Raw genomic sequence first — 14019 nt, 5'->3', positions numbered from 1 at the left:
ACTGGGATAAAATGACGCAAATCCAAGATTTTAGCGTGTGGTCATTAAGTGGCAGTCTTCAGTGAATAAGCAAACTAATTATGCATACACTTCAACGCATTTTAAATGCTTAAATAGGCATCAAGGCATTCGGCAAAGCGAACAAATGATCAATGCTAAACGCTGCGGCACTATTTGATATGGATGTAGTTGATGAAGTACAGCAGTGCAATTACTCTCCTGCTTGCATTTGTAGCTGAAGTTGGCTGTACTTGTTCAGTAATCTGTAGTTTCTAAAACAATGCTTTAAAAAGTGCGTGGTAAAGCATTAAGTCTCAGTGACAAGGCACAGATACTAAGCAATAATTTGGAGAGCTTTGCCAAAATTTAGTGCCCCTTACAGAGTGCTGCTCCAAGATTCCGACTTCATTCTGCTTTATCTGCTCAACTATATAAAAAACTAATTTGCGAGTTGGCTTAGTTGAACAGGAAATCAAATTTTTGTTGTAATAGATTGTCAGTGCCTATTTGAAACAGAAAGTACCACCGGAGAACTTCCTTCCTCTCTACCAGAGGTAAAATTATAGTCGCTTGATCAGTGCAGTGTTCCAGTATGCCATGTAAAAGGTTGCAATAATTAAAAAATTTTTCTGGCTCGCTTGAAATAAAAATCAATAAAGTTATACTGTTATGTATAATAGTCTCAATGTTACACATACAAGTATTACAATAGATAACAATTGAAAAACATAAGCGAGTGAACTAGTGATCTTAGACACAAATCCACGGTTCGGAAACAAGACAAGAACAAGAAGAATAAACAAGGACAGCACTTGTCTTTCTTTTTTGTTCTTGGTCTTTTTTTTATTCATTCTGAGTTTGTGTAATCTACAGAAGTTACATAAATACACTTCATTAACATTTAGTTGAACTTAACTTGCAGAAAATTTCAAGGAATGTAAACTGTCTGCTCAAATGAAGGTACCTTCAAAGAGCACCTTCTCAAGTGGCAGTTCACAACAGCAGATTTAAAAAATTAAACTCTACCATCAGAAATCACCTTACCCAGTGATTCACTCCACTTATAAAACCATCTTGGTTTCCCAGTTTTTGCCAATTCTTTCAAAGAATTCAGTACAAGTGTCCTCCCTTTGTTTTTCTCTTGCAGTACAACTCCAAAACTCCATCTATTCGCCCACTATGCTGTCTGCTGTGTCCAGGTTCCCTCTCTCTATGTTGTCTTTTATTTTTCTTCCTTTTGTTACCTTTGCGCTCTACCTTAATTTTCTCCTACTTCACTCCTCAGGTTGTGGGACAGTGAACATGGTATACCTAAAAACACTGCTAAGCGAAGCTGCTGCTGCCTTGACGAAGCCAAGTCTCCTTATTGAAAGGTAGACTCCAGCGACCCTCCTTTCTTGAAGATTTCTTACCATCTTAGATGAGGAACATATTTTGGACCCAAGTTATGACCCTTGCAAAAGTTCGGAAGTTTAGGGGAAATGCCAATAGAAAAATGCAAGTTTTTTTTCAAAATTACATATTTTTGTTTTATTTCCTTCCACAAGTTTAGTTTCTCTACTTTTACACACAGACCAAAAAAAACAAAGATTGTAATTAAACTTGAAGTAGGTCAATATTTCTTTTAATGAGCACAAAGTGGTTACTAAAAAATGAAAAACGCTCATTGTCTAGAGTCCCCACGAAATTGTCACCTGGCCCCTTGCCATTGCGTTTCGCATGAGGGGTTCACCAAAGCCACATGCACAAAATAACTCTTAATTAAACTTGAAGTAGGTCAATATTTCTTTTAATGAGCACAAAGTGGTAACTAAAAAATGAAAAAACGCTCATTGTCTAGAGTCCCCACGAAATTGTCACCTGGCCACTTGCCATTGCGTTTCGCATGAGGGGTTTACCAGAGCCACATGCACAATATAACCCTGATTCACAAGCTCTCATGATGAATGAAATCATTAACATATCTTTACCATAGTTAACTTTCACTTATGCCTTTAAAATTTCATAAATTGTACAACTCTGCACACTTTTATGCTTTGTACATCTTAAGGGTAGCAGTGCACAAAATTAAATGTTTCCCCTGTAAGTTGCACATGACAAGCGATTGCGTGGCGGTGAAGCTGCATGTGGGCATAGTGGAAGGACAGTTTAACAACATGTTGCTCATAGCATGGGTCACCTGTGGAATCGTTTACACATGCACATAGTTTTTACCACATCCAGAGCACTGCACAGAGCCTGAGCCACACGCTCGAGTCCTCACAGAAACAGTGGGCCATTTGGCGTATATGAACTTTATTCAGTAAAAACTGCACAGGTGGTACTGGCGGGCCAGCTGGCTATATGCGATTTTGAGACCGCCAGGGCAAAAATTTTTAGAAAACTTGAACAAAGAAACAAGGACACACAAACCAGGCACTGAATTTCAGCACCTGTGCTGTGTGTATACTCGTTTTTCTGCCCATGTTTTCTTAAAATATTGCGCTGGTGTTTTAAAGATTGCCGTAAAGGATTACTTTGTGGAATATACCATATTTTATTGCATATTACCGACCCCTGCACATGACCCACAACCCTAACTTTAACTCTACAAAAAGGAAAAAAAATAAATATGCAAATAGCCCCTGCATGGTACTCGACTTTTTAAGCCCATTTTCTGTTTTCTTAAGAGGATAATATACAAGAAAATATTTTTTTGCATAAAACAAAAAAGATTAATTAAAGCTGAGATCAGGAAATTAAGAAATTTAGTTTTATAAAAAGACATAATCAAGATTTCTTATATTGCCCTTTGTTCTATCAATCACAAGAGCAATATAGCAAGTGCACACTTTATGTACAGACAAAAATAAAATATTTAACTCGTAGGGTGCATTGTTAAACCTTAACAAAGAGTAGTGACAGAAAAATTAGCCATCATTTCCATGAATAAACTCTGCACGTATTGTAAAGAAAATTTCACTCTTTACTCACTTGACAAAGGCATCAAGCACCTTGAGGTTTTTCCGATTGGCTATGTATTCACCAATTTTCTTCTTATCCAATTGCGAGTTGTCCCTTAGAAATAAGGCTACTTCGTTGGGGTCCAGGGGATCACTAAGCAATCCATGCTCTTGGAGAAACTCAATACCCTTACTAGGACGGCTATTGAAGTGCTCTGTGCCTGATGCAAGAAGCTATTCAAGAGAAGTGGAGGAAAAACACAACAATAAACACTCTGCAAATATGTTACCAAATGCTTACTTGTCACAAAAACAAAGTATAGGGGAGAGAAGGTGAACCAAGGATGCTGTCACTACAGGACATAGTTATAACCAGCATATATTATGCAAAACACACCAATCAATTCATGACCTTACTTAAACAGTTTATGGAGAGGTATTTTGAATCATGTGATTGATTTCCCCTGGTGAACACTTGAAAAATTGAATATCACAAAGTTATTTGCTATGATTACATATAACATTCATGATAAATGTGCATGACAAAAAATAAACAAAATTAATTTTAATCTATGCACAGTAACTATCAGTAATGGCCAATGGTAAGTTCTATATGAAGTGAGAAAGGAAAGAGCTTCACATCTTAAAACCATATCCACTTCAGGTTGCAATGTGCTCACAATCTTTATTTTAATCTACTGGTTCCAATAGGAACATCAGAGACATCAAAAGACCACAGCACACTGAAAATCCCCATTACACTACTTTTCACTTTATCTTCAACGTAGCAGTATAGAAATCATACAACTGCACAATGCCCGGACTTACACTTTGCACTACACGTGCATATGAGAACTGGGAGAAAAAAATGAACCAATCATGCAGCCATAAAGTTTGTAGAGTTTTCATGTGGATTCATACACACCCTTCAGTTTTTGATACTCGTCGGAAAAACTTAAGAGCTGATCATAGCACATTACTGCAAGAAAATGAAATCAAGTTCTTTAATGAGAGCACAATCACTTGTATTGTCACTGGCACTCCTTTGTGCAAAACACAAAAAGTATTTTTTCTGGAAGTTCCAAAGTGATACAAGCTGGCTCTCTATATAAAGTTCAGTGGTGGGAATGCCTTCCAGCATTTTGGAGCAGCCATTCTATCAGACAAAATCTGCTTTTCGAGCAGCTACTTCTGTCTTTGGAGCACACATGGGCTTTTTCATGATACACACAGAGGAAGAAAATTTAGCTTTAATTTAGTTAAATGTTCTCTCAGTTTACATAATGATACAGAAGCAGCAAGCCCACAAAGAAAACACTAAAGAAAAGAAACAAAAGCAAGATCCAATACAGAAGCAGAGACATAAAACTGTGAAGCATATTGCACCAACTAGCTGGCTGCAGCATGAAGTTCTTGCAGTGCGCGCGCACTCACATAGGCGTGCGCATGGGTGGCAGAGAGGGGGGTGCAAAGCCAGCCCCATACATTAACATGGTATGGAGGGGGGTGCTGCGACAAAACTTCACCCCTCCCCGAAAAAGAACCTTGCGCACGCCTATGTACACCCCCCCCCCCCCCCCACACACACACACACTCACGCGTTCAAAACTTGTTACAGTAAAACCTCGTTAATGCGTACATATACACCGATAATGCAGCTAACCGCGTACTGAACGTAGTATGCATTAATCACCAAGTATCAATCTTTACGTGCACCATAGCCGCTGAAGAAAGAATAAATACAGGGCTACAGCAAATATTGCCTAAAGTGCCCACCACAAACCCATTTCTTTCTCTTCGACAATTTTCAGAAATGATTGGCACTCTCATCTCACACGGCTGTCCGACGGCACGTGGTGGTGTGACATCAAGGAGCATTTCGAAACTACTGCGGAGTCCGGGATACACAGCCAACGCAGGGACTGGCATAGCAACGAAACGGACACAACCAAAGCCATTTTAAAAAATTTTAAAGTTTATTTAGGCAGCGTCGCGTAAGCAGCTGTCCACGATAAATGTGTACCGCGATCTGCTACTTAGCAAAAACATACACAGCTTTTTTGAGACGCGGTACGGGTGCAGGGGAGTCGATTGTCTACTGGCTAGTTGCGTGGAGCGCTTCGCCTACTTGGTCTACACACTTTGCCAGCCGCTTGCGCCCACTCCGCTTCAAACCACGCACAGATGCGGCAAAAAGGCTACTGCGTTAACGAGATGATGTGAGCTTTCTGCAACTGATGCTCTAGCGGTCCTGGCATTGGACAGAGGCGCGTTAGGTTTATCACCTTATGAAAGCGTGAAGCATGCTTACTATTTCGGTGCTCACGATCTACAACACTCCACTTCGCAACAGCGAGCTGCTTTCATTTCTCTAATATAGTGCACATTGAACACGGTCCCATACAACAATCCAGGCACCAGCGATGGGTGCCCCTGTGCGCTCAGGTAGTCACCGGCTTTTAAAAGCGTGAAGTAGGCTTAGAGCGACGCTATGCTGCACACCTGGGTTTTTTATCGGCAATGTCATACTGGCACGCTTTTCAGTGGTTGCCACATCGCCTTCGATCTTTGCCAATGATTATGAGAAAAGGCAACACCGCAATCGTGCAAAGTTCGGAATAATTGATCGGCCGATTCCGTGCTGTTGCAACAGTGCAACTATACACAAATGCAGCAGCACAAGTGTACAAGATGACATCCATCTCGTAATTTCGCTCACAATTACTTTCGATTCCACAACCAACTTGTGGCGCAGCAATTGCACAAATTACACAAAAAAGACGCTTTTGAAGCATCATAGCGCAGTGATTTCCAGTTGGTGCAGGTTGGCGCAATTGGTGCAGGATTCCCACAACTGTAAATTCAGTACAAAGTCTGCATCATCTGCAACTCATATGATCCAATTAAACCTTGATATAACACTCAGTAAAATTGGCAACTTACTTCATTATATAAAAGCTGCATTAAATTAAAGCTCAACATTTTATGTGATGTACAGATACAGAAGGAATCTTCTAGATGCAAAGTTTCACAGCAATATCTTGATAATAATAGGGCACTATGAAAAGAAAAACATTTCAGAGGATCTGCAGGTACTTTCTTATAAAATAAAAACTTATTTTGTCTAAGCTGTTTTTATGAATGGGTGCTGTAAAGCCTGCTGCAGGAATGGCCTCCTCCTACACCACAGCTGCAGGCAGTTGCTGCAACATAGTGGAGCACACAGAGTGTTGCTGTAGTCACACCAGCTCGATGTACACTTTTGCCAACTTAGCTAAGAAACTCAGCCACAGTTGCAGATGGCTGCTACAGCAGTGACTGGCGCTGATGTTACTTTAGGCAGGAGATGTCACATCCTTTTTGGACACAGCTTTTGAGAATGCCAGCTGAGTATGTATTTTCGCCAACCCAGCCAAGAAAAACTTTCATGTTAAAACTAACTTCAATAACTTTAAAAAATCAATTTTGTTGAACCGTAGATCCGGCAACCAGAACTTGATTCCAACCCAGCGAAGTCTTCACAGCAGCCAAACGTCATACCTAATGCCAAAACAAGCACAGGTCTTATGTACTTTGGTAATAAGTGTTAAGTGAAGCAGAGAGAGGCAATACCAATGCTACATCGTTCAACAAACCAGAATGACTCTTCATTGACTCCAATGAACGTATAATATCAAAAACCACTGCATGCCACAAAGACAAAAGAGCTTCAGCCTTAGATTGCATGAAATCAAGGCTACAACCTGAATTATGCCACCTCAGATCATGGCTCACATTGGCACCGAGGCATTGTACACATATATGTTCAAACAACTTAGCAAGACCTGGTATAGTGTCACGAGTTTCGATTACTGTTATGCATTTGGCCAACACAACTCTTGTAAGATGGCTTTATCACAGAACATGGCAATAATTTTATAAAGGTGATAGCGGTGTGGCACAAAACTGTGAGCAGCTTTAAAAAGGATCAGTCAGCTACGTACTCAGAACTTGTTGCAGCAGTACACTTAACAAAAAGAACTTTCATTTGCAGCGAAGACATGTGCATTCCCAGCAAAAGCACTTTCGAAGTGTTTTTGCTGGGTATGCATTTCTTGTTTCAGAGTACAAAACAGTCACAGTCACTGGTATCTCTAAACAAGTGGACACGTCTTTTTGCTCATCAATCAAGATCCCTTACAAGATTTTGGCAACGTTGAGTTCCTTAACAATCACGATAACCTGCGAGATGAGTGAGAGCTCATTGTATTCAGTGTAACAGTTGAACCTCGTTATAATTAAACTTAACGTAGCATATTATTGGCTATAGTGAACCAAATAGGAACTTTCATTTGTCACTACAGTGACATCCATATATTTTTTTATTATAACGAAACCACAAACGTGAGAAGTCACCCAGATACCGAACTTAACAAAAACATATTTAGTTTGTGCGAGGCTAAAAACAGACAAGATAGCATAAAAGCAAATATTTAAGCACCATTCCACACCACACTTTCATTCATCTTTTGAAAAAGTTGTGGAAATATCTGTAAGATGGTGCTAAACGCACTGGCTGCACCAACATATCAACAGAACAGGAAAAGTTTTAAAGTGACAACAAAGGCCGGCACCACGCATCCAGCACTGCAGAAAGGTGAGCACAGCCACAAGGAGACAGGTAAAGATTACCTCGTTTGTTCCAATTTTGAAGCCTAGAATATTTTTGTATACAGCCTGTTTACATGAGCCAGAGTGATGATTTCTACGAGCTGATATTCACCTCTACTCTTACAACAAATATCAGATAAAACAAAGTAAGTTAAGGTACTGATGCTCCTTCATTACAACAATGTTTAATTGTTTAACTGAACTACTTCTACAAAACAAATAATGTGCAGACTCCTGACACGGATTGCCTGAAATAATGAACTATGCCCAGACTGATGGCAGCAACTTAACAGAGATGGAGATCATCACACAATGCACTACGGTACCGATATGCATGCTCTGCCCCCGCTCAGAAGGTGAGCACTCAGGATTTTCCTTGACGCCCAATACTTTTGGCAAAGACAGCTACTCTGTCAATCGGAGCGCAATTTGAGAAATCTGTTTGCAAAAACCACTTCTAACTCAATTATCTGACCACAGGCACGAACAGAAGTTCCTATTTCCTGTTTCAATTATTCTTTGTAGCATCAGTGAAACTGCATTGGAGTGAAGTCATGCATAACCGTAATTTGTTATACTGGAATAAAAGTAAGTGGTGTTCTATGGACAGAAAGCTATTAAATTGTAAATACTTCATTACATCAAAAACTTCAGTAAATTGAAGCTTGTTACACTCAAACCTCATTATAACAAAGTTGTAGCTCACACGAAAATAAGTTTGTTATATCCAAAAAAAGTTTATTCCTAACACTATATTGCAAGATTCTTTTTACTTCGTTCTAACCGATATTTCGTTATATTCGGTTTCATTATATCAAGGTTTCAGTGTATATGACATTTCAACAGTATATAACTTTTATAAGCACACTCCTCTAAGTTCTTTAATGATATTTCAGGGGAGGCAAAAGGTAAACATTTCTTAACACTTTGGCTTGTTTATGAACATTTAAGGCACCCTCAAATTGTTATTCTTAGCACTGAAGCCCATTCAACATAACTTTCAGCATGAGAAAACTCCCTAAGAAAGCTGAAGCACTACAGAAGGTTGAAGTTCCTTTTAAACCTCATCTCTTCCAAGTCCCTTCAATTTTTTAGTTTTCATTTAGCAGATATAACCCCAGCATATATATGGTTACATCAATAAACCAGTTGAGAAAGCACACCTTTTTCTTGTGCTTGATGGCCATCAATTCCTCATGGGAGGGGATGTTTTCAGAAATAGACTTGCGATTTGGCCGCATGAAGACTGAGCTTCTGATGTGAAGCTTTACTCCAGAAGCGGGACTCTGAGCAATACCATCCTGGCTGTGAACCAACTGCTGGCCTAATTGGTACCCAAAGGGGGCCACTTGACAATGATCCAATGGCACAGTTTGCTCAGGATGGAAGCCCTCACCATCACCATCAAGCAGCGACCCTGTTGAAAAACCAAAATGCATAACACACTTTTACCTTAGCAATAATAATTCAACTGAATTATTGACTCTTAGAGCAGTTTTTAATGTAGAAAAATTGAAGTTTTAGAGTACTCTAAATCTTAAATAAAAATTTGAAAAAAAAAAACTGTAGGCATGTAGCACAATCAAGATGCACATCAGAAAATAAATGACAGCTCCACTTACCTGACGCTGTTCCACCACGAGCCGCCTGGCTTTCACTCAACATGCGAAAATGACACCTTGTTTCTATGCTGTCAATTACAGCAAGCAAAGCATCCAGTGAGAGAAGGTGGATAGGCTGCAGGCCTGCCACAGGAAAAGCATTCTGACAAAAAAAAAGTAGTACATGGGAAAGATAAGCATTTTTCTCCACATGTCAAACTGAGCACAGATCAGAAGACGCATAGATGCATCGAGTCATACACTGACCTTTGACAATACTTTGGTGAGATCTTCAAATAAATTGGAGCAAAAGAGGTCACAGTCGTAATTGAGGTACAACTCAGTGATGAGGCCTGGTATCCTCCAAAATTGCAACACAGCTTCCACAGACAGCTCCTTCTGATCCCTCGTCACAGTGGTTGACTCACTCAGTATCAAATCCATAAGCTTAGTGAGATACATCTGAAAAGAACAAAACATTCTTAAGAAGAGGGGTATTACAATCACCATACCACATGCGTTAGTTAGGACAACCTAGGGCTGCATAGACAGCCCTCTCTAGACTTAGAAAAAAAGCTCTACTTGGCGCATCCTTGTACCATGCAAATATAACTATAATCTGGCTTGCTCGCATTTCCTTTCTTGAAAACTGTGTGGTCAATATTTTCCTATTAAGAATGCTGTAATGCACATAGCGTGCACACACTATTCGTGATTGAAAAGTACCGGGTGTGCAGTGTAAGTGCAAGGAAAGTATGTCAGATGGATAGTGATTATTGTTTTGTGGCACAAAGGTGCCCCAAATAAGCCCTTGTTTGATTAAATAGTCAACTTCGTGCTGAATTCACAACCACACAGAGAAAGAAACACACATAGACACCACAGGCGCGCACCTCACGAAAATAGGTTTGCTACCCGAAAATAAGTTGGTACCCAAAGGAGGCTCCCGCTCTGAAGATGAGCACAGTGTCTATGTGTGTTTCCTTCTCTGTGTGGTTGTGAATTCGACGCAAAGTTTACTATTTAATCAAGACATGCACCAACTAGCCCAACAGTGAGTTCTAATAAAGCCCTTATTTTATACAGAGGCCATCTGTTGTTTCTTTCTCTCTCTCCCATGCCTATGAGTCAAGTGCCTTTCTCTTTCACCACAGCGAACCTGCATTCCGTAAGCCACACTCCCCACATATTGATTGTTTACCATCACTTCACTCTACGTCCTCATTAACACTTGGCAGACCAGACTTAATACTATTATTATTATTATTATTATTATTATTATTATTATTATTATTATTATTATTATTATTATTATTATTATTATTATTATTTTTAACATCTCAAAACCACAATTTGATTATGAGAGGCACCGTAGTGGAGGGCTCCGGAAATTTCGATCACTTGGGGTTCTTTAACGTGCACCTGAATCTCGGTACACAAGCCTCGACTATTTTCGTCACCACCAAAAATGCAGCGCCAATCTTCTATCTGCTAAACATTGATCTGCTATCTGTCTCCAAGATATCCAAGATGCATATTACTCATTTCTGCTAAGCCCAGCTACCAAAAACTTCACAAACAAACAGATGACAGCCTGTGCTAGCTGGCAACATCTTGCAGGCAACTAGCCATTTACACAAAACTAATTATGAAATGGAAGCGCACAACGTAGAAGCAGACGGAAAGACAGGGACAAGCGCTAACTACCAACTGAAAGTTTATTCGGAAAAAATATGAAATATATACTAAAAGATGATACAGTGTCAAGGCACATACGATAACACCAAAGCATAGACCAAAAATGGCAACACCGATAGAATATCTTAGTGCGTCAGCCCTACCTTACCATCGCTTACTGTGCTTTACATTGATTAGTTAACTTCTACGGCATCTGCTAATGTTTAAAAACGCTAGCTCCTTATCGGACAAAGCGATTGATGGTTTGCTGACGCAAGCCCCGTGTTCCGCTATGTGTGCTGCTTCAATTATAAGCCTTGTGCGCTCATCTTTGTGCTTTTGGAGAACTACTGTCTTATCAAATTGTACTTCACAGCCACATCTAGTGACATGCTGGGCAAGATAACCATCATTGCCGCTACGAACATTGCACGCATGCTCACGCAACCTGTCGTTGAGGCATCTTCCAGTTTGCCCAATATAACAGGCACCGCACGAAAGTATGATCATGTAAACTACGTCACTAATGCAGTTGACAAAACGGTTCCTGTGCTTTGTTTTACACCGCTGTTCCCTGTGTCTAGCGCCACATGTCAGTCTAGCCAGCTGAGAAAGCTTGTGTGGTGCAGAGGAAACTACACGCACTCCCATGCGCTGCCCCACCTTTTTCAGGCGGTGGGTAACCTGATGCATGTAAGGGACAACAGCTACTCTTTCTCTTTCTTTTTCGTGGGTCCTGTTGTCACGTCCTACTGCACCATGTCCCTGGCCATCTTTAGCTCTCCGTTTTCTACGGATACTTTCGGCCACGGACACCAAGACCGCCTCAGGATACCCTGCTGACTTAAGCCTAGCCACCTGATTGTGGAAGCTGGCCTCCATTGAATGCATACAGGACCGGTCAAGTGCATTAGTGAAACACGTACTCACTATGCCTCTTTTTACAAGTTTGCTATGAGCCGACGTGTACGGCAGAAGCGGTTTCCCCGCGCGTGGCTGGAATTCCCAGCAGGTATGTTCAGCCCTAAACGTAAGCCTGAGATCCAAAAACCTGATTGACGAGTTTTCCGGCATTTCATGGGTCAATACAAGTGGACCAAGGTATTTCTTAAAGAGAGACAACACATTATTGGCATGAGACACAAAACCTCGAGGATCACACTTCATTATGACTAAAAAATCATCAACAAATCGAAACACTTTCTTCGCTGCAGTGCTCACTAATTCTTGATTAACGGCCCTGTCCATTTTCGCCAACAACAAATCACTCAAAATTGGGGCCAGACACGACCCAATCGACACGCCCTGTTTCTGAAGATACACGTTGTCATTCCACTCTACATATGTGGAGTTGAGATACATGCCCAATAAGTCTAAAAAACCACGCGCACTCATTCCTGTGCTGTTCTGAAATGACACTCCACCGAATTGGTCAATGCATTCTTCAATACAAGTGAGCAACGCATCATGAGGTAAAGAATAGTAAAGATCTTTAACATCTATTGAGAATGCCATGAGACCTGTGTTAAACTCTTGTCGGAAAAATTCGATAACTTCATCCGACTTCTTAATTAAAAATGGGTCATTAATGGTGAAAAGCTTCATCTTATCTTGCAAAAACACGCCTACATTCTTTTGCCAGGAACCACACTCAGATACTATAACTCTAAAAGGTACATCAGGCTTATGTGTCTTAGCTGAAAAGAATAAGTTCAACGAAAGTTTATCGCACCTATCGAACTTTTTCACTAAGCCTTCTAAATTGAGTTCTCGGCACAGGTCCTTTGCTCTTGCCTTCACTTTTCGCAAATCGATGCCGGTGAACGTATCGAACACGGTACTAATGGCGGACTGCGCTTTTTCAAAATACTGCCTTTTTGTAAGCACTGCGAAACCTCCCTCCTTGTCTGAACGTTTAGGGCTGAACATACGTTTAGGGCTGAACATACCTGCTGGGAATTCCAGCCACGCGCGGGGAAACCGCTTCTGCCGTACACGTCGGCTCATAGCAAACTTGTAAAAAGAGGCATAGTGAGTACGTGTTTCACTAATGCACTTGACCGGTCCTGTATGCATTCAATGGAGGCCAGCTTCCACAATCAGGTGGCTAGGCTTAAGTCAGCAGGGTATCCTGAGGCGGTCTTGGTGTCCGTGGCCGAAAGTATCCGTAGAAAACGGAGAGCTAAAGATGGCCAGGGACATGGTGCAGTAGGACGTGACAACAGGACCCACGAAAAAGAAAGAGAAAGAGTAGCTGTTGTCCCTTACATGCATCAGGTTACCCACCGCCTGAAAAAGGTGGGGCAGCGCATGGGAGTGCGTGTAGTTTCCTCTGCACCACACAAGCTTTCTCAGCTGGCTAGACTGACATGTGGCGCTAGACACAGGGAACAGCGGTGTAAAACAAAGCACAGGAACCGTTTTGTCAACTGCATTAGTGACGTAGTTTACATGATCATACTTTCGTGCGGTGCCTGTTATATTGGGCAAACTGGAAGATGCCTCAACGACAGGTTGCGTGAGCATGCGTGCAATGTTCGTAGCGGCAATGATGGTTATCTTGCCCAGCATGTCACTAGATGTGGCTGTGAAGTACAATTTGATAAGACAGTAGTTCTCCAAAAGCACAAAGATGAGCGCACAAGGCTTATAATTGAAGCAGCACACATAGCGGAACACGGGGCTTGCGTCAGCAAACCATCAATCGCTTTGTCCGATAAGGAGCTAGCGTTTTTAAACATTAGCAGATGCCGTAGAAGTTAACTAATCAATGTAAAGCACAGTAAGCGATGGTAAGGTAGGGCTGACGCACTAAGATATTCTATCGGTGTTGCCATTTTTGGTCTATGCTTTGGTGTTATCGTATGTGCCTTGACACTGTATCATCTTTTAGTATATATTTCATATTTTTTCCGAATAAACTTTCAGTTGGTAGTTAGCGCTTGTCCCTGTCTTTCCGTCTGCTTCTACGTTGTGCGCTTCCATTTCATAATTAGTCATGTATCACCAACTCGCCCAATCAACCATTTTGACAAATTACGTTTCTAGTTCTTCGGGCATTCCTTCGTCTGTGTTCCTTCATCCCACTATTTTAATCACTCTCATCGCTTTAGCTACCTGCCGAGCCAGAGCTTTAGCGTTCTGCATTC

The 14019-nt window shown here is 41.0% G+C and overlaps 1 protein-coding gene across 4 annotated transcripts in view; it reads right to left on the bottom strand.

Annotated features, from left to right (window-relative positions):
* garz (Sec7 domain-containing protein garz) overlaps positions 1 to 14019 on the bottom strand; it is a 106559-nt gene that overhangs the window by 66919 nt on the left and 25621 nt on the right. For all 4 annotated transcript variants that reach the window (XM_037435934.1, XM_037435936.1, XM_075878744.1 and 1 more), the window contains exons 10-13: positions 9461 to 9655; positions 9215 to 9356; positions 8756 to 9009; positions 2974 to 3176 (exon numbers count right to left, since the gene is read on the bottom strand). In XM_037435934.1, coding sequence (XP_037291831.1) covers positions 2974 to 3176; positions 8756 to 9009; positions 9215 to 9356; positions 9461 to 9655 — 794 coding nt within the window. The remainder of the gene's footprint in view (positions 1 to 2973; positions 3177 to 8755; positions 9010 to 9214; positions 9357 to 9460; positions 9656 to 14019) is intronic.

The sequence above is a fragment of the Rhipicephalus microplus genome, chromosome X (genome assembly GCF_043290135.1).
Source record: "Rhipicephalus microplus isolate Deutch F79 chromosome X, USDA_Rmic, whole genome shotgun sequence".
NCBI lineage: Eukaryota > Metazoa > Arthropoda > Arachnida > Ixodida > Ixodidae > Rhipicephalus > Rhipicephalus microplus.
Note: the sequence above shows the minus strand (reverse complement) of the source record. Positions and strands in the feature narration are given on the sequence as shown.